This window comes from Piliocolobus tephrosceles, chromosome 9 (assembly GCF_002776525.5).
Source record: "Piliocolobus tephrosceles isolate RC106 chromosome 9, ASM277652v3, whole genome shotgun sequence".
Lineage (NCBI taxonomy): Eukaryota > Metazoa > Chordata > Mammalia > Primates > Cercopithecidae > Piliocolobus > Piliocolobus tephrosceles.
The window spans coordinates 14033793-14059769 of record NC_045442.1 but is presented as its reverse complement, the minus strand read 5'-3'; the positions used below and the strand labels follow the sequence as shown (position 1 = coordinate 14059769).

General features: G+C 49.8%; 1 protein-coding gene across 2 annotated transcripts; it reads left to right on the top strand.

Annotated features, from left to right (window-relative positions):
* On the top strand, positions 1–25773 carry BAG3 (BAG cochaperone 3). 2 transcript variants are annotated; one of them, XM_023224331.1, is made up of 4 exons: positions 1–538; positions 18090–18416; positions 20388–20789; positions 24427–25773. In XM_023224331.1, exons 1-4 carry the CDS (start codon positions 359–361, stop codon positions 25243–25245), a joined length of 1728 nt encoding a protein of 575 aa, XP_023080099.1. In that variant the 5' UTR covers positions 1–358; the 3' UTR covers positions 25246–25773. The 2 variants fall into 2 exon arrangements, with proteins under 2 accessions (XP_023080099.1, XP_023080100.1); XM_023224332.1 differs by having other exon boundaries at positions 24430–25465.
* Positions 25774–25977: the final 204 nt, after the last annotated feature.

Here is a 25977-nt window from a genome sequence, read left to right as displayed (position 1 = left end):
CCCGCCCCGGCCCCTCAGCCCCGCCCGCCGCGATTATAGCCGGTGACTCAGGGCGGAGCTCCGCGTCCAACCCCGGGCCGCGGCCAACTTCTCTGGACTGAACCAGAAGTTTCTAGCCGGCCAGTTGCTACCTCCCTTTATCGCCTCCTTCCCCTCTGGCACCGAGGAGGCTATTTCCAGACACTTCCACCCCTCTCTGGCCACGTCACCCCCGCCTTTAATTCATAAAGGTGCCCGGCGCCGGCTTCCCGGACACGTCGGCGGCGGAGAGGGGCCCACGGCGGCGGCCCGGCCAGAGACTCGGCGCCCGGAGCCCGCGCCCCACACCCGCGCCCCGGCGGGCGGACCCCGACCCAGCATGAGCGCCGCCACCCACTCGCCCATGATGCAGGTGGCGTCCGGCAACGGTGACCGCGACCCCCTGCCCCCCGGCTGGGAGATCAAGATCGACCCGCAGACCGGCTGGCCCTTCTTCGTGGACCACAACAGCCGCACCACGACGTGGAACGACCCGCGCGTGCCCTCCGAGGGCCCCAAGGTGAGCTGGGCCCGCGGCCCGCCCTGGTCGGCGGCGCCACCTCGACGGCAGGCGGCGGGGAGTGGGTAGGGCTGGGGGGACGCGAGGCGGCGGGGCCTGCGGTCGGCGAAGGCCCCTTGCGGGCGGACACCGGCTCCGCGCCCCACCACACACTCCGGCTGCGCCCGGACGAGTCCCCGCTCCAGACCCGCCCTTTACAGGAGTCGGGGCGAAAGGAGGCCCCGCGATCCGGTGGCCCGGGAAGCTACCCCGCAGTGGCTCCGGTGCCGTCCACGGCTCGACTCAGGGCGGAGGGCCCCGTGTCCGGCGCTGGCCTCGCGCTCCCGGGCTGGGAGTGGGGCGGCCGGCCTGGTCAGCTCCGGAGGCTCCGGCCCGCCGCGTACCCTGCTGCCGGCTCGGCCTCCGGTCCCGGGACCCGCGGCGCACCCCGCTGACCGCGGACTCGAGGGGGACACTCGCAAGCTTGGATGGTGGTTTTTGGGGGGAATTTTACCGCTCAAGCTCTCCAACTTGGTTGAGGGGTATCTTGACTGCTGTCCCATCTCAGGCACCCAATGACTCAGGAGGCTGGTGTCAAAACATTCATATAGATGTGCGCGCGCGCGCGTGTGTGTGTATTTTAAATTAAAATTGTATTAGTGTTTGAAAGTGCTTTCAATACGAATGTATCCTAGTATGACTTGTAAAATATAAAAGAGGGTGCACTTCTCCCCAGCAGTTTCTAAACTAGAGATCTGAGACTTACAGTTGGCCATTGCCTTACCACATTGCCTCACACTGGAGAGAAAAAGAATGATACATGTATATTTATAATGGCATTCGCTTCCTGCCTTGTTATGGTATTAAAATACTTAGGATTTGTTACCAGCACACAAATAACTGAGTAATGATACTCTTGGGAATACAGCAGAAGTATGTCTCATTTACATATATGCAACGATATATACTTCTTAATCCCCAAGAGCATGAAATTTGAAAACGTAAATTTGGAATGAGTCTGTTAATTTTCAAAAATCATAGTTATGCTATTCGTTCAATTTTATATAAATTTGAACTTTCAAAATAAAAACTTTTTAAAAATAAATCTGTTATACTTAAAGCATAATTGTTACTACCGTCTGGGCAAGATAAAAGCAGCAAAGAGCTGGTAAATTATTTTGAAGATTTAAAAACTCACCAAATTAAAAATACTTTGTAACCCATTATTTTAGAAGAAAGACCTGTATTATTTCCCTTCATTTTAATGCACTTTTTGTTTTAACAATATTGATAAAACTCCGGTGCCCAACAGTGAGACAGTGTACAGGCAGCAGTTTACATTTACGAGAGATTACTTGTATATTTATTCTTGAAAATTAATACAAGAGGCTGTAATTAGCTGGGGTGGGCACAGTTGCATATACCTTTTTGTGGGTCTGTTCAATCCATTTTTGGGTGAAACCGACACTCATTTCAAACCACCTTTCTTAGGAGTCTGTGTGGATGTACCTGATCTTTAGTGTGGTTTGCAACTATCATTTTGAGGCCTTCTTCCTGTGGACATAGGGACAGTGGTATCTGCTGGCAGCCTTTGTTGTGAGTGAAGATCAAGTTTGAACATAAACATTCCCAGCACTTTGTTCTCAGCATGAAACTTACCCAGCAAGTTGAGATATTCCTGTACCCACCCGGTGCATGGGTTAGACTGTGGTTTCATAAACCTTATTAAAAGAAAAAAAGCAAGTTTAGTTGCCATTATTCTTCTCAATAAATAAAAAGTAAGAACTACTACATCAGAAGTCTGATGCTGGAAAGGTTTCTTTGAAAATTTCATAGTCAAAATTTTTAAGTTGAAAGGCCCTTGAAGATCTCTTAGTTAGAAGATCTCTTATTTTCTGAAAAACCCAGAGAGTTCAGGTGTGACTTTGAAGGTCATCCAGCTAGTACCAATTACAGGGAGAGAACTAATGTCAGGAAAGTCCTAGTAAGAGGTAGTGTGTCTGTTCAGAAGTTGGAAGTGAATGTTTTGTGAAACTGAAGCATGCAGGCTAGAATACCTGATTATCTTTGTGCCCTCCTGGCCACCAAGTTATTGGGTCACTGACCTCTGTGCTGTGGTTGCTTGGATTTTGATGATGGGACGTGATCAACTCAAGAAAAGAGTTCTCTTTACCAAGTGAATGACTTGAGACTTGTCAGCATGGCACAAAACTTAAGGAGAAAACTAACATTCAGCCCATTAGCTGTTTGTGCTTCATTGTTTTCAATCCTGTGCTTTGATGCACACAATATCTGGTTGCACTTGTGTGAATTACACCTTGCTGGAGACTAATTGTAGTGGAGAATCCTAGAATATCATTTTGTATTTGGAATGGGCTTCTCAATGCATAATGAGAAAAGGGCCCTTGCATAAAACAAAGGGTGATTTTGGAGGAGCTGAGCTGAGGCTCGTGTGAGCATCATCATCTTCAAGAGGAAATGCTGTCAATCAGTAAAAAGCTGTTCATTGCGCATGAGGAGCTCAAGAGACGACCTCTCTTTTGGGGGAGGACTCAGCTTCAGGATGTTTAAAATTTAACCACGTTAGTAAGAAAATGGAAAGAAAAGACTAGACCTTTGTATTTAGTCTTCTACTGCCATCTTGCAGTTGATCCTCTGCCTTCTCCTGAAGTGGTTAGGACAACTAACTCCCTGTTTTCACAGAGGGGCAGAGCGAAAGCAAGTGTCTTCTGTCATTGCTGAAGCAGGATGGCTGCCGGCAAAGATGTTGTGCCTCATGCAGTCCCATTCTAAGCAGCTGGGCCTCCCCACCTGCAGTCTTCCTGGAGTTTGATTTTCTGCACACTTGGGCTTCCCACTAATTTGGCAAGTTCATACCAGTACAGGCCCCTTTCTGGCAGAGGTTGGCATTCAGTGCTGGTGTAGCCACTCCTCCAGGCTCCTCCCTGAATAAACAGAACAGAGGCTGGATATTCTGGAATGCTGTTCCCACCAGGCCTCCTTGGGATGAGAGGGAGACTTTTCTCCCTCATGGAGCGGGGCCGCTCTAGCTCTGTGGATCTTGTGGGTTACCAGCCTGGCAGTCTCCAGGGACTGTTAAGAACACAGATTGAGGCTGTGTCTCATCGCCTCCCTGCCCCCAACCCCATGTTCAAATCCGAATTGCTCAGTGTAGGAGCCAGAAAACTAATCGGTCCAAAAAACTTTTTTGGTGGTTCTGGTTCTGCTGCACTGGCAGTGGGAGCCACGGTTGGCCAGTGATCCCATTTTGGGGAGGACGAGCTGCGGCTTAGTGCCTCCTGAATATCTAACCTGCAGAGCATTTTCCCGAGCCTCCATTTTCCTTCTTGGGGAAACTCCCTGGGTACCCGGGCTTCTGGAGGTGTGAATATGGGGGTGACATGGGAAGAGAGCAGAGACAGCACGGTGCAAAATCTGGCAGGGTGGCTGGCAGTGCAAGAGTGGGGAGGTGGTCCAGAGACCCTCCCAGACCCCAGGAAAAAGCAAGCCAGAGCCTTTTCTGTCTGTCTTGCCCACCTGGCAGAATCTCACCATAATCATTTAACAGATTATACTCAGGCACTGTGAGAGGGAGGTAGAAATATCCTTTCAGATAACACTGGAAATGTTTCAAGTTATGATTGAAATAGAGAGACCCATTATTCTGCTTAAAGTTCAGCAGAGCCTCCTGAATTTTCTTAAAGATGAGATCGTTTTACTCTTTCCAGATCGATTGCAAGCTGTTATGCCTCTTAGCAGAGGCAGAGCACAATCAGGAAGTGAGTGGCCATTCTCTCCTTCGTATTTCCAGCAAGTTGCAGTTATGTCTGAGCAAGTTCCTGTGCAACTGCATGGAAGTGATTTGCTGGGGAGCGGATGAAGAGCATGGCCAGTGCCTTGGAGCCCAGCTCATCCAGGACTTTCATTTTCCCCTCTAAAGAACAGCCTGTGTTGTTCACATGAGAACCAACTGCACCTCCGAGAACATCATTTGTCCCGTTTTGTAGGGTAGATTTGCCCTTTATGAGGGTGGAGCCTGTACACAGTACCTGCGGCAGCTTTGACTTTAGCCAGGGCTGGGAAGGCTTAACTGTTGGATGCTATCGGGGCTGCTTGTGAGTCAGAAAGCTTCATGCCACCCATGAGGCTTGCTTAGTCCTGTCCTCGTTTCTGGAATGACACACAGTCATCTTATATAAACCACTCTACGTGTTTATTACTTTCTATTGACATTTAAAAATGATGTTCTGATGTTTATCATCCAAAGTAGAAAACCATTCATCATCCAGACCTACTCTTTCCCCTTTAAGTTTTGCTGTTTTAATATTGCTCTTAAATGTTTAAGAGAGCTTACATAAGAAACTGAAGACAAAGGCCTTGCTTATTAGGATCTTTGAGATCCTCTGGCACTGACGAACACGAGTGAGCCCCGTGTCACACTTGACAGTGTTCTTCTCCAGCCCCTCCCGGGCTCCCTTTTGTTGTGAATCAGGTACACACCCCTGATCTGCTTCTGCCTCAGAGCATAGACTCAGCTGGCCTTCTTGGTTTTTTTTTTGGTTTTTGTTTTTGTTTTTGTTTTTTCTGAGACAGAGTCACACTCTGTCTCCCAGGCTGGAGTGCAGTGGTGTGATCTTGGCTCATTGCAACCTCCTCTTCCTGGGTTCAAGTGATTCTCCTGCCTCAGCCTCCCAGGTAGCTGGGATTATAGGTGAGCGCCACCATGCCCATCAGCCGGCCTTCTGAGACAGGCTCCAGAGCCCCTCGTTTTGCAGGTGCAGGATTCATCTGTATGCATCGTGTGGCACATGTGATACCATGTGAGATATCTGGTGTTACTAAGTTGTCACGTATTTCGATGAATATATCTTTGGGACCTTGACTGCTTTTTAGGAAGCCAGGCAGCTTACAAAAGCTTAGGAGGAACTTGGGGAGAGAGGAATGAATGTAGTATTTTTCTGTCTTGTCAACACACTTACATATATGTGCCAGATATGAGTGGATGCTTTTGGTAGCCTTATCTCTAAATCCTCACCAGCTCTCTGAAGGAGAAACTATGAAGTGTCTTGCGCATGAAACAGCAGACTTGGAGAGGCAGTGTGCCTGGCCTGTGATAAACAGGAAGACTTCTGTGGCTTTACCCCCCACCTGGGTTCCTGAAGGAGTGACAGACAGACTTGCCTTTAGTGGGCCTGGCTGCTTTATACTCCCCAGGCACAGCTTGAGATGATAAACAGCCTTGAGTCCGTCTTTGTACAGTTAATCAGGAATGTTGACCTGTTTCTTGAACCTGGGTCTGGATTTAGGAGATGGGCCCAACTCTACTCACTCCTTCACCCCATCTGAAATTCACTGGGTGCCCACAGTGTGCGAGTCACAGTGTTAAATGCCATATAGGGGACAAGTCTGCCCACTTTGAGGCCGTTCTCCACAAAACATGTCCTGCCTCTCCCTGGTCCGAAGCAGGCTGTCTCTCCTCTGGACCCCATATTATTTTAATTTGAATATTTTTTCCTAAGCTCTGCACTTCTTGCTTTGCCTTGGGGTCACACCCCGTTAAGAGTTCTGGGGCAGAGTCTGTGTGTTTCATCTCTGCCTCTTGATACCTGGCAGGGAGGGTCCACAGGCTCAGAAAAGATTGCAAGAGTGATTGCGGAGAAGGGTAGAACACGGGCCTGCCGGGAGCGCGAAGGCAGTTACAGAAGAGCTGCTCGGAAAGGGTGCAGGTGTGTCCTGGGAAGCCTCCCATTGGTTCCTAAGAACTGCAGAGTTGTCCTGGGCTCCTGAAGGTCCCCAGAGGCCTGCTCCTTTTTGTCACTTTGTGAATGGCCTTCTCTGCACAGAGGACTTCAGTATTGATTCCCTAAGTTCATCCTTACAGGTCTGGAGAAGATCTTTTTTGTTTCTCCCAATGACACAGCATCTTCCAGCAGGGCTGGTAGCTGGCAGCAGCTAGACCGTGCTTCCATAGCTGCACAGAGAGCAGCCCCTGGCACTGTGAAAGGAGTCTCTTAAAATTTTTTTTTCCTGTGGCTGGCAGTAAGATCAGACACAGCATACGTGAAGCTTCTTATTCACTGTCAATTCAGAAAAGCCTAGAATCACAGAGTGCCGGCTCTGTGTGTCAGGACCCTGTAAACAGCTCAGCCGTCCAAGAGCTCCCAGCACAGGGCTATGCCCCAGTGAACTGGGGAGACTTTTTACAGAAAATTCCTTAGCATTCAGTTGGAGAACAAACGTTTCCTGTTTTAAAGTATCTTCCTCAGTGTTCATTAAAGTAGAATTATATATTTTTTTCAGTTATTTAAAAAAATTCTTCCTTGACATTGAATGAATGAATAAATGAATGGATGGTTTAAAAATCCACACAGTGGGAGAATGGGAAGGCGCCTCCATGTGCAGAAGAAAAGCCAGCCGCTTCGCTGGCCCACCCTTTCAGGGTCAGTTCAGATCCCCAGCATCCCAGTGGGGTTCGCACTCCTTCCTGGGTTGGATGGGGTCGTCCCCGGTTCTGACCGCTCCATGCCGGGCGTCCCTGCCGTCTTGGGGCTGTGGTGACTCAGAATTAAGCTGAGTGCTCTCACTCTCGTGTGCCCTGCCTGGCTGGCCCGATGACTCAGCATGGAGTGCTGGCTCCCTGACCCAGAGTACACTTGAACTGAATGTTCCAGGTCTGAGCCTCAGCCCAGTGTGGCTGGGCGAAATGGAAGCCTTTCTCTCCTGCTGCATTTTACCCCAGGAAGGTGAAGGTTTTGGAGACGTTAGTGACACATGGATATTATCACAGTGTACAGCTATGACAGGAGTAGCAGAAAGATTAGCATCTACCTGGCCTTACCATCAGACAAACCTGAGTTCTAGAGATCTTAGGCAAAGCATTTACCCTCCCTGAGCCTCAATCTCCCCTTCTGTGAAGTGGGCATAGCAATGCTCTTGGGAGAATCAAGGAAGATGGTGCATGGGAGGTGAACTCCCCAAAACCTGAAGTGATGCATGCGTGGAACCCCCGGAAACATTTGCAGCCTGCTCTGTGGAGTGGAAGTGTGTTTGTGGATAGACGTGTGACCTCTCCACACAGCAGACTGACCTGGCTGTCTGTGGGCCTTTCAGCTCTCAGGCCAGGGGTCTTGCTTCTTAGAAGCAAGGCCTCTTCTTACCCCTTTGTATGGATTGCAGCTGACTCACCCCACTAGTGTCCAGGTGGCCCTTGGAGCCCTCCCTGGGGCTTCCCGTGCCCCTTGTGAGTGGAGGATGTAGAGGAACAGTAACAGATGAAGCTGTGGGGCCTTCCGGAGCCTTGACCCAGCTGCCAACCCCCGCCCCATGCGTCTGTAGATGCATCTCCCCATCCTCTGCCCGAGACAGGCTGGGGCCTTGTTTCCTGCACTGTGCTGTGTAGAGCGCTGGCTTTACTCCGCCTCAGCTCCTCAAGGGGAGGGTCTCCCTCAGCCATGTCTGTGCAGCCCCAAAGTACCAGGCAGGAGCTAGGAGCGCAGTCTGTGAGGGAAGACGTCAGCCCACCTTACTGAGGGGCCGATTACCTGTACAGCTATTCTGGACCCAGCTCTCAGGGGTGTAAATGTCACCGCAGACGGAAGGAAGGAGGAGTTTTCCAAGTGCCACCACCCTCTTCTGGGGGGTGTGGCTGCTGTGGGCCAAATGCTTGAGAAGCCACTGCAGGTGGGAGCAGAGCCCCCCAGGGACTCAAGAGTCTCACCGTCCATCAGAGAGAGTCCCCTTGCCTGCACGGCAGCTGATGAACTGAGGATGTTTTTCTTTTGGAAATTGTATTTTGTACAAAATATACGTCTGCTGATGTCCTGTACGCTGATACCTAACAGACACTTGTAGGTCTTGTCTGGAGGATGGACTTGCCAGGTGGCTGACCATTACATTTAGCATGGAAATGTAGCAGATGAGAGAGGCCCTTTTCCTTGGCTCTGTCTAAATTCAGGGTTTGCTTCCTGAGATGGAAATTTCAGATACTTTCCATCTGTGATTTGTGACTTTGGATTGATTAAAGCAGGTGGCTCTGCTCTTTTTTTTTTTTTCCCCCCTAAAGAAGAGGTAGGTAGTTTCTAACATGCCCTGAAGCTAACTTTTGTGTGACCTTGGGCCGCATTCCAGTTCCTACCTCTGCCACATGGAACCCGTGAGGCAGACTGCAGGGCTGGGGCTGCGGGGAGCCTGGATGCTGACTCGAGTGCCCCCAGCAGGGGAAATGCCAGCAGCTGTGGATGGTGCCTGGCCTAGGGATGACTGACGTGTGCCCTGGTGAGGGGCCATCGAGGATGTCGAGGAGATGCCAGCAGATGTTCTGCTCCCAGGCAGACCCTTCTGTGCCCCAGCCTGGCCTGGCTTTTCTCCCTAGGCCTCAGGGAGGTGTGTGTCAAGGAGCCACAGTCAGTGCACTTGGGTGCCCTGCTCAGTCAGGAGTTTGTCTGCAGAGCAGACCTCTTCCCCATACCAGCAGCCAGGCCTGTTGGAGAGGCGGGTAGTTTAGGGCTCAGGTCCCTAGAGTTGTCTTTGGCTGTTTGCTTCCAGGTTGTGTAACTTTAGGTATAGTCTTCAGCAGAGAAAGTGACATCCTTGCTAATTAGTCCTCTTAAGATTCTCAGATAAAGGGGCTTCTAATTTTGACCATCTTACTACCAACTTGGTGAGACAGACTAAAAAATTAGGCTCTGTTGAACTGGGTGTGGTGGTTCACACCTGTAATCCCAGCACTTTGGGAGGCCGAGACAGGCAGATCACTTCAGCCCAGGAGTTCAGAGCAGCCTGGGCCCCATAGCAAGACCTTGTCTCTAAAATAAATAAATAAATAAATATATTTTTAAAAAAAGAATTAGGCTTGTTAAACAGTAAGCCCAACCAGCTGGTGCTGAAGAAAAGCTGAGTCCATCAATTACTATTTGTGGAATAAAGAAACGCAATTGTGGCTGGGCACGGTGGCTCACGCCTGTAATCCCAGCACTTTGGGAGGCTGAAGCAGGAAGATCACTTGAGATCAGGAGTTCGAGACCATCCCGGCCAACATGGTGAAACCCCATCTCTACTAAAAATACAAAATTAGCTGGACGTGGTGGCCCATGCCTGTAATCTCAGCTACTCAGGAGGCTGAGGCAGGAGAATCGCTTGAACCTGGGAGGCAGAGGTTGTGGTGAGCCGAGATCATGCCATTGCACTCCACTCTGGGCAACAAGAGCGAATCTTCGTCTCAAAAACAAAAATTAGCTGGGCATGGTGGCAAGTGCCTGTAATCCCAGCTACTGGGGAGGCTAAGGCATGAGAATTGCTTGAACTCGGGAGGCAGAGGTTGCAGTGAGCTGAGATCGTGCCATTGCACTCCAGCCTGGGCGACAGAGTGAGACTCAGTGTCCAAAAAAAAAAAAGAAAGAAAGAAAAAGAAACCCAATTGTTTAGGGCACAGAGCAGCTCAGAGTTTACAAAGACTTGTACCTTATTTCACTTAACTCTTACAAAAACCCGTGGGAAATGTGGGGATCTTTGCAGCTGGGGAAACAGTCTTAGTAGCAAGGAGTTCTGTCCATGGTCACACAGCTGGAAAACGTCAAGAAGGGACTGGAACCCAGGGTGGCAACTTGAAGACCCAGGCTCATGCTGGTTCATTCCTGTTTATTTGGACACAGCTGCAAAGAGAAGCAATATTGGTTTCATCTTCTAAAAAAAAGTTTTCCCCATTGAAATCACGTAGGAACAGTCATCTGTTTATCCTAGGATAAAATGTATATATATTTTGGTAACAGGCATATTAGATAAAGCCTCCAGTAGCCTGTGACTTGTGATCATTTATAGCGTATGTGGTTGGCACAGGCCTCTTGTCTTACCAGGAGTCTCTGGACAAAGCCTAACTCCTCAGGTGTGCTGTAAGTGGAATGTGGACTTAGTTTATTACTCATAATTTTCCCTGAGTCTGTTATGTGCCCAAAACAGTGATGGGGGAGTGGGAGAGACCTTATATTACAGTCCAGTGGGGACTGAAGGGATTTTGACTTTGGCTGTAGGGATGTGAATGGCTGTTTATTGTTTATTTCAGTATCAAATGGGCAGTAATACTTAATTCATTCATGCATCCCATCATAGCAAGCAGAGAACTTCGGTAGGGTGCTAAAGCTCGACTCCAGTTGCACTTTGTTTTTTGTTTTGGTCATTGTTTTAGTTCAGAGCCTCACTCTCTTGCCCAGGCTGGAGTGCAATGGCACGATCCGTGGAATAAGCACGATCTCGGCTCACTGCAACCTCTTCCTCGTGGGTTCAAGCGATTCTCCTGCCTCATCCTCCCAAGTACTTGGGATTACAGGCGCCCACCACTATGCCTGGCTACTTTTTTTTGAATTTTAGTAGAGACAGGGTTTCACCATGTTGACCAAACTGTTCTCAAACTCCTGACCCCAAAACTGGTCTCAAACTCCTGACCTCAGGTGATCCGCCCACCTCGGCCTCCCAAAGTCCTGGGATTACAGGCGTGAGCTACCACACCCAGCTCCAGTTACACTTTGGAAGAAAGTGTTTTGTTTGTTTCCTGCCTGAGGCGAGGCAGGCCACTTAATTTTGATCCAGGCCTTACCCATATGGGGAGTTCCAGGATTCCTGTGTTCTTCCATCTTTTTTCTTTGTTTTAGAAGTTTTGAAGTGTTCACCTGACCCACGTGAAGGCTCTTCTGGCCTGAAAACCCAGTTAATACAATCTGTGTCCTACTTAATACTCCAGACCTGCCAAGTCAGAAGTGCTACGAGACAGCCCTAAGAGTTGCCTTTGTTACTGTTTCTCCTAATTCAGACCAGAGTGATGGAAGCTGTGGTTTGTAGATGTGGAACCCACTTTTTAAAGAGCACTGTACTATGGAGCCAAGATTGGGGCTCACAGAAGGTGCCCATTTTCCGGGTTCAGTGGCCATTGTACAGGGAGTCAGTTGTGGGTGGGTCAAGGTGGATTCTCCTCTACAGTTCTTGCGTGAACCTGCGTGTGCCCGGCGTGCGCCTGGCTAGGCAGACACCTCGCAGGTACCCAGGGGCTGTCGCTCCCACCCCACTTTTAGGGCACAGGGTTAGGGGTTAGCCACCTCCTTCTTTTGTTTTTTGGTTTTTCGTTTTTCTTTTTTTTGAGACAGAGTCTCTGTCGCCCAGGCTGGAGTGCAGTGGTGCAATCTTGGCTCATTGCAACCTCTCACCCCCAGGTTCCAAAGATTCTCATGCATCAGCCTCCTGAGCAGCTGGGATTACCGGCATGCGCCACCACGGCCAGCTAATTTTTGTATTTCTAGTAGAGATGGGGTTTTGCCATTTTGGATAGGCTGATCTCAAACTCCTGGGATTGGATCTGACCTCAGGTGATCCACCCACCTCGGCCTTCCAAAGTCCTGGGATTACAGACATGAACCACCGTACCTGGGCGGGCCTAACCCTCCTCTTCATCTGGGACATGAAACTTTGGGATGCTCCGAGTTCCGGCAGTTCTGACATGATTTGAGTGTAGTTAGGAGTAGTCAGTTTTAGATTTCTGTGACATTAACTTTTCCTTGTTTGGGGACTTTGTATAGCTGTTGAGAGCTTGAAGGGACTTTGGAAATGAGGCCACGCAGAGTAGCAGAGCTGAAAGGAACTTTGGATCATCGTTTTTCTCAGTGCGGACCTTCAGGCTTCCTCACACACCTACGGAATCAGACCTACTTGGATTGGCTTAGAGTCTGTAATTTTTGCATTTCCTGGGTGCTTCGATACCCCAAGCGCTGGAGAGCCACTGCTTTCTAGAACATTTTTGGGCCTCCCCTTCATTTTGCAGCTGAGAAAACTAAGGTTCACAGAGGGCATGTGAGCCGCTTCCGTAACACATGTATTTAGGGGCAGAGCCAGCATTAGGACCAAGTGCAGCCTCTTCCCAGGTCTCCTGCTGTTCCCTCGGCGCCCATGTTGCTTCTAAAAAACAGTAGTGCAGTTTAGACCTGCTCTTAAGCAAACGAGCCCAACAGCTCACCAAAGCTCAGAACCTGACCTCAGGCTTTCTCTAATCATAGTATCTTGTATATATATAATAGGGCACGTTTTGGCTCCTCTGGGGTCATTTTTTCCTGCTCTCTATCTTGGCCATGTCGTGGAGTTGTTTGGTGCCCTGAGACTTACCTCAGATTTTTAATGCAATGCACAAACAAGGGGGCAGAATTAACCAATTCATTTTATAAATTAATATAGTGAGATAAGCAGTGAGAGTCAGTCAGGACTGAGCCCCTGGGCTCTTCTTTCCTGATTGGATTTTGTATAATATGTATTCCTGATGTCTTTAGCCAGAGATAAGGATAATGAGCTCTGAGTTGCAGGCGGGCCCTGACGAGGTGGCCATGAGGATCAGCAGTCATCTGCTTGGTCACCGTGGTTGCATCCCAGTCCCTGTCCCGTGATCACACAGAGCTGTCCCCCCAACTCTGAGGAGGCAGATTCCGAGCTCCTGCTTGCATCAGTAAGGGGCACGTAGTGAGCCTTATCTGAGAGATGCTGGTGTAACCAAGAGCCATTATCTGGATGTGCTTGAACTTGAAAACACTTAGTAGATTGAAGAGACATGTTTTAGTGAGATTCTAGGAGAATTGTAAATATTACACATTTTTTTCTTTTGATTCTTCTATTTACAAAATATCTCTCTTTGCTAGATTGTGTTGAAAACACTGTAGAAGAGAGAAAGGTCAATTTAACTCTTCCAGGTGGTGTTTTTTGTTTTTCGTTTTTGGTTTTTTTTTTTTTTTGGCAGAGTTTCGCTCTTGTAGCCCAGGCTAGAGTGCAGTGGTGTGATCTCAGCTCACTGCAACCTCCGCCTCCCGGGTTCAAGCGATTCTCCTGCCTCAGTCTCCCGAGTAACTGGGATTACAGGCACCCGCCACCCCACCCAGCTAATTTTTTTTTTTTTTTTGAGACGGAGGCTCCCTCTGTCGCCCAGGCTGGAGTGCAGTGGTGCGATTTCGAATCACTGCAAGCTCCGCCTCCTGGGTTCACGTCATTATCCTGCCTCAGCCTAGACTACAGGTGCCCGCCACCACGCCCAGCTAATTTTTTTGTGTGTGTTTAGTAAAGACGGGGTTTCACCGTGTTAGCCAGAATGGTCTCAATCTCCTGACCTCGTGATCCACCCGCCTCAACCTCCCAAAGTGCTGGGATTACAGGCGTGGGTCACCGTGCCCAGCCTAACTTTTGTATTTTTTTTTAGTGAAGACGGGGTTTCACCATGTTGGCCAGGCTGATCTCGAACTCCTGACCTCAGGTGATCCCCCCGCCTCAGCCTCCCAAGGTGCTGAGATGACAGGTGTGAGCCACCATGCCTGGCCCAGGCAGTGCTTTTTACTTAGTAAAAACGGAAGCATTTGCTGTTGTGACCCTAATGATGGCGGATGGGAGCGTTAGAATGTGGATCAGCATTCCCAGCACAGACCTCATTATGGGAGGGAGTTTCATTTTTGGTTGAAATTATTCATTCACGTAGAAGTGTTTAATTGCCTATTTTGTGAAATCTATGTGTTTTTTATTTAAAGCAATTTTTTTTTTTTTTTTTTTTTGACAAAACCCCACCAGAGTGCAAGGGAGCCTAGAATGTCTTTTAGATGCAGTGCTCACAAGGAGACACATGGTTTTTTATTAAATGGCATAAATGGGTCATTAATTCACCTGGACCCGGGAGTACAGACCTCAGGACTGTTGGAGAAGCAGCCAGGCCGCCCTTGCCTGTCCTGACCTCTGCTTTCCAGCTGTGCCAGGAGGCTTGGCCTGTTCAGTGGCCCTCACATGCAGTAGAGGTCCCCTTCCCCCCAGGTGCCCCTCATCTTTCTGGATGCCCTTTCCCCACAAGGCCCTCTGCCCTGCTTTGTGCTCACCTCCTCACTCACCTCCCTGACGTCCCTCCTCACTTCTCAGCATGTCCTGGCTTCTTTCCAGTCCCTCTGTCTTGCCGAGGCATATCCTGCGATGGTTGGAACACTCAGAAGGGTGGACCTCAGCCCCCACTTCCAGCCTGGCCCCTGGGCCTCCAGCCTGATTTCCCTCAGCTTCGCACTGACCCCCAAGCCTGCCCCTTGCCACTGCTTCCCACCGCTCTTCTGACACCACTGCTGCTGCCTGCAGTGACCACGTTCCTTCTCCGTGGACTAAGCCATGTCTCTGGAAAGGTTGAATATTGGCTTCCAGCAAGCAGTCTCTGCTGTCGGCATCTTGTGTGCAGACGTAGAGTTGTTTTTCCTTCCTCCTCTCTCTCCTGTCTTCTTCCCCTTTTCTTTCAATGGAGGTGCCAGATGTGCTCAGCAAGATGTACGAGGTGCTCAGCTCATGGCTGACTGGCTCAGGGCCTTCTGGATCCAGGGGCTTCCCCCAGGAGGCACTGCATCTCCTCAAGGGAGTCTTGGGTCTGGAAGACCCTGGAAGGGTCTGGCTACAAGGGGTTGGGATTAGCAGCTCTCCCAGTTAAAACCAGAGAGTGTGGGTGGGATGTGGTGGAGTGGGCAGTGTGGGGGTTTGATGGAGTTTTACATAGCTGTACACGCATTTACCACCACCCAGAAAAGAGAATATTCCCATCACCTCAGAAAGCTCTTTCGAGACCCTTCCCAGCCACTACCGTCTCCTCCAGAGGTGACCACCATTCTGGTTTCTAGCACCATTGATTCACTTTGTACTTCACTTTTACTTTTTCTTTTTTTCTTTTTGAGACAGTCTTGCTCTGTTGCCCAGGCTGGAGTGCAGTGGCACAATCTCAACTCACTGCAACCTCTGCCTCCGGGGTTCAAGCGATTCTTCTGCCTCAGCCTCCTGAATAGCAGGGACTACAGGCGCCCGCCACCATGCCCAGCTAATCTTTGTATTTTTAGTAGAGATGGGGTTTCGCCGTGTTGGTTAGGCTGGTCTCAAACTCCTGACCTCAGGTGATCTGCCTGCCTTGGCCTCCCAAGGTGCTGGGATTACAGGCTTGAGCCACCACGCCTGGCCCTATCCTTCACTTTTGATTCCTTTGACACTTTGGAGTCTGAAGAGCATAATTTTGCGCCTGTTTAGGGAGAAACTCACATTTATTGCCAGTCTTCCTCTTGATGTGACCTTATAAAACCTTACAACATTTCCCAGGCAGGTGTTGGCTAGCTCCATTTTCTAGAAAAGGAAGTGAAGGCTTACAGAGGTAAGAGAATTAGCCAAGCTCATAGAACTGTTAGGAATAGAGGTACGAATCACACTTAGACCCCACCTAGGGCAGCGTCTACCCTGGAAGAGCCCGTGACTTTCCCCAGCCCTCAGGCCTCCGTGCTTTCCAAGTCATTCTGCTGCTTGTTTGTTTCCTGCCTCCTTAGCCCATCTTCTAAGCGCCTGTTGGCAGGGAGTGCGCCTTGCTGGTTTGATAACCCCATAGGACTGCTCAGCAGGTGGCAGGATGTTCGCCCAGGAGCAGGAGGCGGATGAGGGTTTGCTCGCTGCTGGGCCCTGCTGTGTGGAGTGTGTAGATGGTTGAGGCTTTTGTGCATGGCTGGGAAGAAACAATGAGCCCCTGGGCAGCCAGCAAAAATGACACTGCGGGACGAATGCAGGCCCCGGTTTCGGCTGGAAGGAGGAGGACCTCAGTGAGTGGACACAGTGCCCACAGGCGTGTTATGACTCAACGCTGAGTAGCAGAGGGTTTCTTCAGCGCCTCTTGCTGGCTCCCAGTCAGGGCCGCCTCACGGCAGGAATTCAGCTCTGAATGTGAGGCCTGGACCTGCTCCTGCTCTTGGGTGACCTGAGAGTTAAGCAGGCTAATGTAATGCCGCCGCCCTGAGCACGTGGCTGTTCTAATCTGAGAATGCCTGTCTGCCCATGTCCCCAAGGACACAGTGACACCCCTGCCTTTCCTGTGTGCTGGAGGCCCTCCAAGGGCAGGGTCTCAGTAGGAGGGAGGCAGTTGATGGGCCTGAAAGGGCTAAACCAGGGTCAGCCACCTGGTGCCCACGCCTGCACACAAATAGAAACATCACAGAATTAATGGTCTGTTCACTCAAAGTGCAGAGCAGCCCTCAGTATCTGTCCTTAACTTTTGATTGATTTTGTAGCAGTAGAGATTGTCCCCTAAAAGCTCGTAGATTCTTAGCCTTTGGCATTTGTTTGCTGTGCAGAGAGCTGCCTCTGTCAGGAAAGATCACTCCCCTTCTTAAGAGTTGCCCTACACAGATATATGCAAGTGACACGTATCAGTAGCTCCCCTCCTGGGAAAGGACCCTCAGCGCTCGGGGACTGTTAGGACTTCTGTTGCGCAGCCCCAGCTTGCTGAGAGATGGCATTGCCCAGTGAGTGACTGGCCAGCCTTGTTGTCTGAAATAAGATCTTTCCTGCGGTACATCTGGAACTTGGCCTTCTCAAGGGTCTGAAAATAGCCAGGCCACTGAAGGGAGAACTTCAAGAGAGGGCATAAGAGAAGGACTCCAACTGCTCCTTGCCCAAGCAGGCTCTGTTGTGTTGAAGAAAAAGTTCTTCAGTGATACTTGTTAAAACACAGTCATGAAGATTTATTCAGGGCCATCAAGATAGGCACAGGGACTACGGCAGTGGGGTCTTGCAGTCGAGGGGAGAGACTGGGTGCAACTTCAAGTACAGCACAGGCGAGTGGGAATTTATAGTCAGGGAGGAGTGTGGGGGTCAGTGGATGGAACATCAGAAGAGGAAGCATCAGGGCTGAGGGCGTTTCTGGCTACGCTGACCAGACAGGATTCTTGCTGAAGACAGGCCAGGGTGATTAGACAGCACCTGGGGATGATGGAGGCTGAGGAAGCTGATCAGATAGTGAGGCTGGGGAGGGGAATTCTGGCTAAACTGTCTTAACAGTGTCTTTTGCTAAAACTTGGCTTTACAAGGAAGTGCATAGATGGGCCTAGGAGAAGCTTCAGAAGCCTAAGGTTTGGCCAAGCAGAGAATCTTTGTCAGTTGGCATCGTTAGGCGGCACAGTTAACCCTGGGTGCTCCTCTCCCCCTGCGCTGCCTCTGCGTCCCTGTCCTTCCCCTTCCTGCAAATTGTTCTAACAGTACTCCTGAGGAGGCAGCCCTCACTCCCCAGCCCACTTCTCTGTAAAGATTCCCAAACTGTGTCCTGTGTTTGGGCCCAGCACAAGCTCTGTGTTGCTGGGAAACGTGAGGGCCTTTTTAGAAACAGAGATGCTTGCTGTAATGTAGAGGTTGGCGCTGACCCCTGCTCCTGGAGCTTACCTTCTGATCCGGGTCTCTGAAAATGCGGGCGTGGGCGGCTCTCCTACACCCACTGCTGCCCTCATTCACCCAGAAAAGAAACCTGTCTTACCAGTTTGGGGAATTGGAACCTTTCCTGTGCTTAACAGATACTTTTGGCTTTCTCCTGATGCCCCTAGTTCGTAAACTGTTGGCCAGAGAGCACGCTCTAGAGGGGTAGAGGGTTTGGAGGCTGCAGGGGCTGGGAGCTGGCTGACGCTGTGAGGCCCAAGTCACTCGGGAAGATCACAGTGCCAAGTGCCACACTGTTTCCTCCGCCAGGAGGGTTCACTTCCCAGTTCCTAACGAGCCTGTGTTTCTCCACTTTTTATTTCAGGAGACTCCATCCTCTGCCAATGGCCCTTCCCGGGAGGGCTCTAGACTGCCGCCTGCTAGGGAAGGCCACCCTGTGTATCCCCAGCTCCGACCAGGCTACATTCCCATTCCCGTGCTCCATGAAGGCGCTGAGAACCGGCAGGCGCACCCTTTCCATGCCTATCCCCAGCCTGGGATGCAGCGATTCCGAACTGAGGCGGCACCAGCGGCTCCTCAGAGGTCCCAGTCACCTCTGCGGGGTATGCCAGAAACCACTCAGCCAGATAAACAGTGTGGACAGGTGGCAGCAGTGGCGGCAGCCCAGCCCCCAGCCTCTCACGGACCTGAGGTAAGGAGAGGCCAGGCTCACGGGCCTGCTGAGGAGTGAGCCGCTGTGCTTCCCAGGCCGGGCCCAGTCCCCGAGGACACTGCCCTGGGCCAGGCACCTGTTCACATGCAGGGCATCTAGGCCTGGCCTGAAGCATCAGAGGTCACCCAGCAAAGACAGGGTGATAGCCCCATGTCATCCCCCAGCATCTCATAGGGCTGTTCTTCAGTGCGGCAGGGCAGGAATCACATGGCTTCTTTTTGTAGTTAAGGAACAGCTCGGAAGGGCACACTACAGCCTGCCTGCTCCAGATGCACGCAGGTGGAGGGAGCAGAGCTGGGACCGGAAGCCTGGCCTGCCTTCTGGCTCCTAATTTCCGTGCTCCTCATTCACACTGGGCTTTCTATTCAGAAACACAGAGATAGCTGTGTACTATTTTGTTCATTTCAATGCTTATGGATAAATCTTAACCACTTGTGGAGCTATATTGATAGGAAAATGAGACCCCATGCCTGTCCTCACTGTGCACCACAGTTTAAAAAGAAATAAGGAGTCAGCAAGGCAACTGCTTTAAGACGGCATTTTAATCCTGAAGCCAAACATCTCAGGGATACGTCAATGGATTCCGTGCATTAATAGCTAAAAGATATTTAATGTGGTTCTTAGCTGAGATTTGAGGCATTCCTAGTAGGATTCCTGAGCAGTAAGCCCTCTCATTTTCCTGTCTGTAGATCATCCCGGTGTGTGTGTCAGCATTGTTCCTGGGCACAAACTCCCATGTCCTATCTGCACCCAGAGTCACACTTGCCTCTCAGCTCCGTCTGAATCTGTTCAGCTTCACACCTGCTTGAGAGTGAAAAGTTACAGTTAATGGGGAATACCAGAGGCTTTTTTCTTTTCTTAAAGAGGTAGTACCTGGCTGAGGCAGGTGGATTACTTGAGGCCAGAAATTTGAGACTAGCCTGGCCAACATGGTGAAACCTCGTCTCTACAAAATATGCAAAAATTAGCCAGGCAGGGTAGCACATTCCTGTAATCCCAGCTACTCAGGAGGTTGAGGCAGAGGTTGCAGTGAGCCGAGATCGCACCACTGCCCTCCAGCCTAGGTGATAGAGCGAGATTGTCTCAGAAAAACAAAAACAACAACAACAAAAGAAGTAATACCTATATTTATAATGGTTTTGCTGCAAGAAATCAAAGTGACAGGTAAATCTGAGACATCTTTGCAAATTTAAGCTAACAAGGCACTTAGAAGGGGAAATGCTCTTAATTTCGAGGTGAATAGAAGGTGGCCCAGCAGGGAAAGGGACTTGAGCTGCTTTGGGCCACACGGGATGCTTGCAGCTCCCAGTTGCTCAGCCGAGTTCTCTGTAGATTGGCAGAGAAAGGGTAGTGGGGACAACACATGCCCTGTGTGAGCGCTTCCTGTGTGCTGGCCCGGGGCTGATGCACACACCCAGGTGACTGACGTCATCTTCAGAGCAGCCCGGTGAGGGAGGGGGCGCTCTTCCTATATTTTGTTTTTTTGTTTGTTTGTTTTTGTTTTGAGACAGAGTCTCGCTCTGTCGCCCAGGCTGGAGTGCAGTGGCGCAATCTCGACTCACTGCAAATTCCGTCTCCCGGGTTCAGCCATTCTCCCGCCTCAGCCTCCCAAGTAGCTGGGATGACAGACATGCACCACCACCCCCGGCTAATTTTTTGTATTTTTAGTAGAGATGGGGTTTCACCGTGTTAGCCAGGATGGTCTTTATCTCCTGACCTTGTGATCCACCCACCTCGGCCTCCCAAAGTGCTGGGATTACAGGCGCGAGCCACTGCGCCCAGCCCCAAAGCTCCCAGTCTTAACCCCACATTTTGAAAATTGAAGATTACAGATAGGAGGTCTTATGATGTGGATTGCCCTGAGGAGGTGCACAGCAGAAGGCATGGTCAGGATGCTACGGCAGGGGGTTCATTCGTGGGGTCATGCCCTCTACTCTGTGTCTCTTGCAGCGGTCCCAGTCTCCAGCTGCCTCCGACTGCTCATCCTCATCCTCCTCGGCTAGCCTGCCTTCCTCCGGCAGGAGCAGCCTGGGCAGTCACCAGCTCCCGCGAGGGTACATCTCCATTCCGGTGATACACGAGCAGAACGTTACCCGGCCAGCAGCCCAGCCCTCCTTCCACCAAGCCCAGAAGACGCACTACCCAGCGCAGCAGGGGGAGTACCAGACCCACCAGCCTGTGTACCACAAGATCCAGGGGGATGACTGGGAGCCCCGGCCCCTGCGGGCGGCTTCCCCATTCAGGTCACCTGTCCAGAGTGCATCGAGCCGGGAGGGCTCACCAGCCAGGAGCAGCACGCCACTCCACTCCCCCTCGCCCATCCGTGTGCACACCGTGGTCGACAGGCCTCAGGTACGGGAAGTTAGTCGTCAGCAGACTGGTTATGGTGGTATGTCTCCAGGGCAGCAGGAGCTCTGTGGGTGCCCTGGGTTCCTCCTTTATCCCTGCCTATTTAACATGTGTGTACCTGGAGGGAAGTGAGATTTGAGAAACTGCTAGGTATTAACAGAAATTCGGGACAATTGCTCAGGCCCTCTGCACTCTGCAGCTTTTGCTGGGCTGATCATTGTGCGTTGCGGCTGACTTAGGGCAGAAGAAACGGCTTGGAAGAACTTACATACCGGGGACCAGGTTCCTTAGTGCCCACCACACCCTTTCAGGGCTCTTCACACCCCCATCCACACTGCAGCCACAGCCTCATCTTGGGTGTAGGCAGCGCGTCACCTTCCTCTCAGTTACCCACTCCAGTCTGCAGGCCCATTCTGCTCATTCCTGCCCCTGTGCCGCTGCCCATGCTGAACCCGCTCCCTGAAATGCCTGCACAGTACAGGTTCTCTCCGTCCTCCAAGGGATGAGCCAGTCTTGTCTCCTCCATGAAGCCTACTCATCCTTCTCATCTCATGACGCCTCATATGAGTCTCTTAATGAGAGACTCCCAGCTTGTATGAGTTCAACATGTGATTATTCTGGGTATTTCAGAAGTGTTCATTTTATCTCTTCAGCTTAGAGCTGAGCCTGACCACAGGGCCCGTGTCTTAACCCCCCTCGTCCCTTTGTAATCAGGTACCATGTGGTCTGGCTGAGGCATCAGCCAGCTATGGCGGATTGGAAGCCGTGCTGGCCTGGGGAAGGTTATAGGCAGGGGTCTGGTTATCTTCCAGTGGAGACACGAGGTGCAGGTTCCTGGAAGAGGATGTCATTTAGTGTGAGCAGCTTGCAGCTTAACAGCAGAACAGTCAGCAGCCCTGGGCCCCCTGTGGCTGCAACTCCAGCAGCTGAATGCTACAGTTTTTAAAGAGGAAAGCCCCTTGTGAACAAACATGGGTTATTCTTTTATTACAAATGGTCACACTGGCCAGGGCGCTGGAATAGAGCACCCTCCTCTTAAAATTTTTTTTTATTTGGAAATAATTTCAACCTGATAGAAGAGTTGTGTGAATCATACAGAGTCCCACATACACTTCATCCAGTTCACTGTTTGTCAACATGTCTGCATTCGCTTTGTCATTTCTTCTTTCTCTTATATTAGTGATGTGTTTTAACTGTTTGAAAATTATTTGCAGATGTAATGTCCCTTTTCCCCTGAATAGCAAATATTTTCCTAAGAGGAAAACATTCTCATTCATAACCGTGGCAGACTTACAAGATTCGGGAAATTTAACGTTCTTATAACATTATTATCCAGTACACAGCTCATTTTCTAATCTTTTTTATAGCAGTTTGTCCCCACTTCCAGGATGTCTTCCAGGATTGAAACAAGGATCATGAGCACTGCATTTAGATGCAACTTCTCTTTAGTCTTCCCTCAGTCTGGGACAGTTCCTCGGCCTTTCTTGACTTTCATGGCCTTGATGTTTTTGAAGAGCACAGGCCGTGGAACACCCTCTCTAAAGTGTTTCTAAAGTCACTTCTTACACAGCCGTCTCGTTGTCAGAACCTAGGAGGGGTGGTTGGGTTGTGAGTGGTAAGGGCCAAAGCTGAGGATGTCTGGATTGGCGAAAGAGATTTAATGGAAAAGGAGGTTGCTGGAATGTAGACAGCTACGTCTCACACTGGATTCAGCAATTCTAGGAGGGGCCCATTTGTAGAGAGAGGGATATTTTATCTACATCATTCCTATGTATTTCTCATAATCAGTGAAACAATATCTCATCCTGTTTTTACCCCCATTAACCATGTTTGTGGTAACCTCCCTTTTAGAGCTGATGCAAAGTTCCCTTTCGGGAGGCTTTCCAGGATTTCACCTCACTGAACATTATAGTGGAATTGAGTGTTGTAAACCGGGAATAGTTTAGAAATAATATAGTCTAGTTAGTTCCCAGTTGATGAAAGTAGGGTGAGATTTTAAAAGAGGTTTTAGATATTTACTTACATGAATAAGAGTCAAGATAAGGCCAAGCACAGTGGCTCACACCTGTAATCCTAGCACTTTGGGAGGCCGAGGTGGGTGCATCACTTAAGGTCAGGAGTTCAAGACCAGCCTGGCCAACATGGTGAAACCCCATCTCTACTAAAAACACAAAAAAAAAATTAGCCGGGCATGGTGGCGGGCGCCCGTAATCCCAGCTACTTGAGAGGCTGGGGTGGGAGGATTGCTTGAACCCAGGAGGCGGAGGTTGCAGTGAACTGAGATCACACCACTGCACACTCCAGCCTGGGTGACAGAGCGAGGCTCCACCTCAAAAAACAAACCAAAAAGAGTCAATGTATTTTTGTTTTGAGCATAGCTCATTTAAAAATATATGGTTTATTTGACATGGTGGCTCACACCTATAATCCTAGCACTTTGGGAGGCTGAGGTGGGCAGATTGCTTGAGCTCAGAAATTCAAGACCAGCCTAGGCAGCATGGCGAAACCCTGCCTCTACAAAAAAAATACAAAAATTAGCCAGGCATGATGGTATGTGCCTGTAGTTCCAACTAATCACAAAGCTAAGGTGAGAGGATCACCTGAGGCCAGAAGGTTGAGGCTGCAGTGAGCTGTGATAACCCCACTGCACTCCAGCCTGGGCAACAGAGCGAGACCCCGTCCCCCTCAAAACTCTATATATCTGTATGACTGTAGTTTATAGTCACAGGAAAACCTGTGCAGCCAGAGCACAGAGGTGCTGTGTCATTGCTGAATGTTAGGCTACAGCACAGCTATCCTGAAGCAAAATTGTTCTAGAGTTAACCATTTAGAGCATCTTGGCTAATTCTAAAAAAATACATTGGTCTGGGCAGAAACTACTAGGCTGTCATGGTTTTAAAAAAAGAAGATCCTTTCTTTCCTAAAACAGGAGACGAGAAGATCACACCATGAGCAGACTGTCTGCACAGCGTAAGGAAGGAGGACCAGAGGCAGCGACTCCAAGGCTGCATCACCTGAGAGCTGGAGTCACTCAGGAGTCTGCTCTGAGTCAGCCTAGTTCAGCAGTCAGCATGGGTTTTTGCTATTTCCTTCCCTTCCGTCCCTCCCTCCCTTCTTTCCTTCTTTCCTCCCTCCCTCCTTCCTCCCTCCCTCCCTCCCTCCCTCCCTCTTTTGAGACAGGATCTCGCTCTGTCACTCAGGCTGGAGTGCAATGACATAATCATGGCTCACTACAGCCTTGGATTCCTGGGCTCAAGCGATTCTTCCACCTCAGCCTTCTGAGTAGCTGGGACTACAGGTGCAAGCTCCCACACCTGGCTAATTTTTAAAGATTTTGTGTAGGGTTGGGTTTCTTTTCATTGTCATAAGAATACCATCTACAGAGAAATTCAGTGAGAGGTAACAGACAAATAGCCCAGGGTGATCAATGGAAGCCTGACTAATGGTTTAGTTACATACATGATTAATACCATGTTTTTATTTTGTAACAGCCATTGATTGACTTTGAAAATCTTTTACACTATTAAACTTTTTTTAAAAGCCATTTTTCAGTTTTCTTTCTAATCTGTACTGGCTACAATTTCTGTGACTTTCAGTCAGTTATTAAAAATATCTTTTTGTGTCCTTTTTTCTTTTTCAGCAGCCCATGACCCATCGAGAGTCTGCACCTGTTCCCCAGCCTGAAAACAAACCAGAAAGTAAGCCAGGCCCAGTTGGACCAGAACTCCCTCCTGGACACGTCCCAATTCAAGTGATCCGCAAAGAGGCGGATTCTAAACCTGTTTCCCAGAAGCTCCCACCTCCCTCTGAGAAGGTAGAGGTAAAAGTTCCCCCTGCTCCAGTTCCTTGTCCTTCTCCCAGCCCTGGCCCTTCTGCTGTCCCCTCTTCCCCCAAGAATGTGGCTGCAGAAGAGAGGGCAGCCCCCAGCACTGCCCCTGTAGAAGCTACACCTCCAAAACCAGGAGAAGCTGAGGCTCCCCCAAAACATCCAGGAGTGCTGAAAGTGGAAGCCATCCTGGAGAAGGTGCAGGGGCTGGAGCAGGCTGTAGACAACTTTGAAGGCAAGAAGACTGACAAAAAGTACCTGATGATCGAAGAGTATTTGACCAAAGAGCTGCTGGCCCTGGATTCAGTGGACCCCGAGGGACGAGCCGATGTGCGTCAGGCCAGGAGAGACGGTGTCAGGAAGGTTCAGACCATCTTGGAAAAACTTGAACAGAAAGCCATTGATGTCCCAGGTCAAGTCCAGGTCTATGAACTCCAGCCCAGCAACCTTGAGGCCGATCAGCCACTGCAGGCAATCATGGAGATGGGTGCCGTGGCAGCAGACAAGGGCAAGAAAAATGCTGGAAATGGGGAAGATCCCCACACAGAAACCCAGCAGCCAGAAGCCACAGCAGCAGCAACTTCAAACCCCAGCAGCACGACAGACACCCCTGGTAACCCAACAGCACCGTAGCTTCTGCCCCGTAAAAATCAGACTCAGAACCGATGTGTGCTTTAGGGAATTTTAAGTTGCATGCATTTCAGAGACTTTAAGTCAGTTGGTTTTTATTATTAGCTGCTTGGTATGCAGTAACTTGGGTGGAGGCAAAACACTAATAAAAGGGCTAAAAAGGAAAATGAAGCTTTTCTTCTATATTCTTACTCTGTACAAATAAAGAAGTTGCTTGTTGTTTCAGAAGTTTAACCCGTTGCTTGTTATTCTGGAGCCCTGTCTACTGGGCACCCTCCACCTGTTAGCTGTGGTTGTGCGCTGTCTTCTGTAGCTCTGGACTGAAGGGGTAGATGGGGAGTCAATTACCCATCACATAAATATGAAACACATTTATCAGAAATGTTGCCATTTTAATGAGATGATTTTCTTCATCTCATATTTAAATACCTAACTTTAGAGAGAGTAAAATGTGCCAGAAGCCATAGGAATACCTGTATGTTGGATGATTTTAATGCTACATTTTAAAAAAGAAAATAAAGTAATATAACTGAAAATGGTTTTTGTGGTTTCTAAACCTTTGAAAGCAGTGGCAACATGGAGAGTGTCCCTGGTTTCAGTCAGAATAAATGACAGGTGCATTTAACAAGCCTGCTTTGGGTTTTGTGATATCTCCAATAGCCTGGCTCATGAGAAAATTGTCTTGGTCACCTCTCAGTCTCAGATTGCAACAGGAACCTGGGAAGACTCAGGTAA

What these genes read in the sequence shown, in the direction of transcription:
- BAG3 (XM_023224331.1), top strand. Translation starts at nt 359, where the DNA reads ATGAGCGCCGCCACCCACTCGCCCATGATGCAGGTGGCGTCCGGCAAC. An exon ending in TGCCCTCCGAGGGCCCCAAG is followed by an intron (nt 539 to 18,089) that starts GTGAGCTGGGCC and finishes TTTTTATTTCAG; the next exon opens with GAGACTCCATCCTCTGCCAA. An exon ending in CAGCCTCTCACGGACCTGAG is followed by an intron (nt 18,417 to 20,387) that starts GTAAGGAGAGGC and finishes TGTCTCTTGCAG; the next exon opens with CGGTCCCAGTCTCCAGCTGC.